Here is a 2,630-nt window from a genome sequence, read left to right as displayed (position 1 = left end):
TTGGTGGGAATGTGAACTGGTGCAGCCACTCTGGAAAACTGTGCGGAGGTTCCTCAAAGAGTTAAAAATAGAGCTGCCCTACGACCCAGCAATTGCACTGCTGGGGATTTATTCCAAAGATACTGATGCAATGAAACGCCGGGACACCTGCACCCCGATGTTTCTAGCAGCAATGTCCACAATAGCCAAACTGTGGAAGGAGCCTCGGTGTCCATCGAAAGATGAATGGATAAAGAAGCTGTGGTCTATGTATACAGTGGAATATTCCTGAGCCTTTAGAAATTACAAATACCCACCATTTGCTTCGACGTGGATGGAACTGGAGGGTATTATGCTGAGTGAAATAAGTCAATCAGAAAAGGACAAACATTATATGGTCTCATTCATTTGGGGAATATAAAAATTAGTGAAAGGGAATAAAGGGAAAGGAGGGAAAATGAGCGAAAATATCAGTGAGGGTGACAAAACATGAGACACCTAACTCTGGGAAATGAACAAGGGGTAGTGGAAGGGGAGGTGGGTGGGGGTTGGGGTGACTGGGTGATGGGCACTGAGGGGGCACTTGACGGGGTGAGCACTGGGTGTTATGCTATATGTTGGCAAATTGAACTCCAATAAAAATTTTTTAAAAAAGAAAGAAACGAGGCAAGAATAATGCAGACAGCACAGAGGAAATGAGACAAGAATGATGCAGATAGCACAGGGGCACAATTCATATTGTGAATCTCATGGACAGGATGTGGAATGTGAGAGAGGGAGAAACCCAGGACACCTCCAAGGTGGATGGTCCACATAAGCACAAGTGGAATAAAGAAGTCTATCATGGAATACTGGGGTGGAGGGCCTGAGGTGGAGGGGAATCATTTTGTTTCTATAAGTTAAATTTGAGATGTCCATTAGACACAGAAATGAAAAGACAACACCGAAGGTTCAACCAGGAGTGGACTCAGGTAGGGGATCCTAGGCAGTGAGGTCACTTCTTTGACAACAGAGCCCAACAGAACTTAGAACCCCTGCAACCAGGCACCCACATTCTAGTGCAGCCCCATATCAGGCTCACTTGGCTGGAGACATCCGCTAGTGAAAGATGTTCTCTTGCTGCGTGCCAACTTCCCGGGGTTCTGGCTTCCAGAAACCCCAGGGATGCGACTTTTTCAAATGCTGTAGACTTTGGTTCCACCATCACACCCCACGCCTCAAGGCATTTGCCAGGAGGCGTCCTAAGGTAATACAGAGCAGCCCAGGCCAGACCAGGCCAGGCCACCTGTGCCAGCCATCCTGGGCAGCCCCATCCCCTCCTCTTCAGTTTCAGGGAACCAGGGATGTGTGGGCAGGTCCCATCCAGGCTGGAAGAGGTTGCAGGGCAGCAGGTTCCCCGGTGATCCCTCCATGGTCACACTGATGTCATGGTGGGCAGGGTGGAAAGAGGATTCCTGAGGTGCCTCTTACCCATCCCAGAGTTAACCCAAGGTCCTAGAGCAGATCTGTTTCTCTCCTTGGGGGAGGTGTGTGCTGACTGTGGTGTGGTGTGTCTGGAATGGAGTCAGCTGGATGTGCGGCCCAGCCAAGGCAGCCAGATAGGGTGCTGAGGCCTCCTGCCTGGCTGCCGGGCACTGTCGTTACAGAGCTCCACACAGGAGATGGGGCAGGAATGGGAGGAAGAAATCCAGTGCTCCACCTCCTTGATGAACAGGAAAGTGCCCTGCACAGCTAACAGAGGCCAGTGCGGACTCAAGGGGAGTGCAGGGTCTGAGGTGATCAAGACGGACACGGCTGCTGGAGTTGAGTGCTTGCCACGAGCCAAGATGCCAGGTGTTGAGTCCAAGCCAATGCACATGGTGGTCACACCTCTGATTCACTGTCCCAACGTGGAGGAGCCACCTGAACCCTTGGCCAACCTGGAAAAAGAACAGGCCCAGGCATCCGCTATCCAGGTCCCCAAATGCCTAAGCAGCCACCAGGCTCAGTTGATCAACCAGCTTCGGCCCCTGAGCAACATCACGAACCACGCAAAGAGCCCGCCCCAGCTCTTACTGTGGGGCCTTATGAAGCCTCAGGGCATGAGGTGATCGAGCAGGTAATGGCTGCTGGAGCTGAGTGCTTGACCCAAGCCGAGATGCCAGGTGCTGAGTCAGAGCCAATGCACGTGGTAGTCACACCTCTGATTCACTGTCCCGATGTGGAGGAACCACCCGCACCCTTGGCCGCCGTGGAAGAGGAACAGACCTTAGGCCCAGCAATCGAGGTCCACGAAGTACTGGAGCAGCCAACAGACAGTGGAACAACTAGCATTGACCACTGAGCATCGTCCTAAACCACCTCAAGAGCCCATCCCAGCTCCTACTGCGGACCCTGCTAGAAATTATGGGCCTGAGCTGTTTGAGCCCAAATCGGCTGCTGGAGCTGAGTACTTGACCCGAGCCGAGATGCCAGTTGCTGAGTTGAAGCCAATGTACATGGTGGTCACACCTCTGATTCACTGTCCCGACCTGGAGGAGCCACCTGCACCCTTGGCTGCCCTGGATGAGGAGCAGGCCCCGGAGCCTACAATCAAGGTCCCCAAAGTGCCGGAGCAGCCACCTGTCTCAGTGGAGCAACCAGCTTCAGCCCCTGAGCAACCTCATGAACTA

General features: G+C 52.9%; 1 protein-coding gene across 1 annotated transcript; it reads left to right on the top strand.

Annotated features, from left to right (window-relative positions):
* The first annotated feature begins 1,033 nt into the window (after positions 1 to 1,033).
* CDRT15L2 (CMT1A duplicated region transcript 15 like 2) lies at positions 1,034 to 2,241 on the top strand. Its single transcript, XM_072783749.1, has 2 exons — positions 1,034 to 1,225; positions 1,626 to 2,241. The coding sequence occupies exons 1-2, from the start codon at positions 1,088 to 1,090 to the stop codon at positions 2,067 to 2,069; spliced, it is 582 nt and encodes a 193-aa protein (XP_072639850.1). The 5' UTR covers positions 1,034 to 1,087; the 3' UTR covers positions 2,070 to 2,241.
* Positions 2,242 to 2,630: the final 389 nt, after the last annotated feature.

The sequence above is a fragment of the Canis lupus genome, chromosome 18 (genome assembly GCF_048164855.1).
Source record: "Canis lupus baileyi chromosome 18, mCanLup2.hap1, whole genome shotgun sequence".
Taxonomy (NCBI): Eukaryota; Metazoa; Chordata; class Mammalia; order Carnivora; family Canidae; genus Canis; species Canis lupus.
The sequence above is the reverse complement of the archived record's forward strand: the minus strand, read 5'-3'. Positions and strand labels throughout refer to the sequence as shown.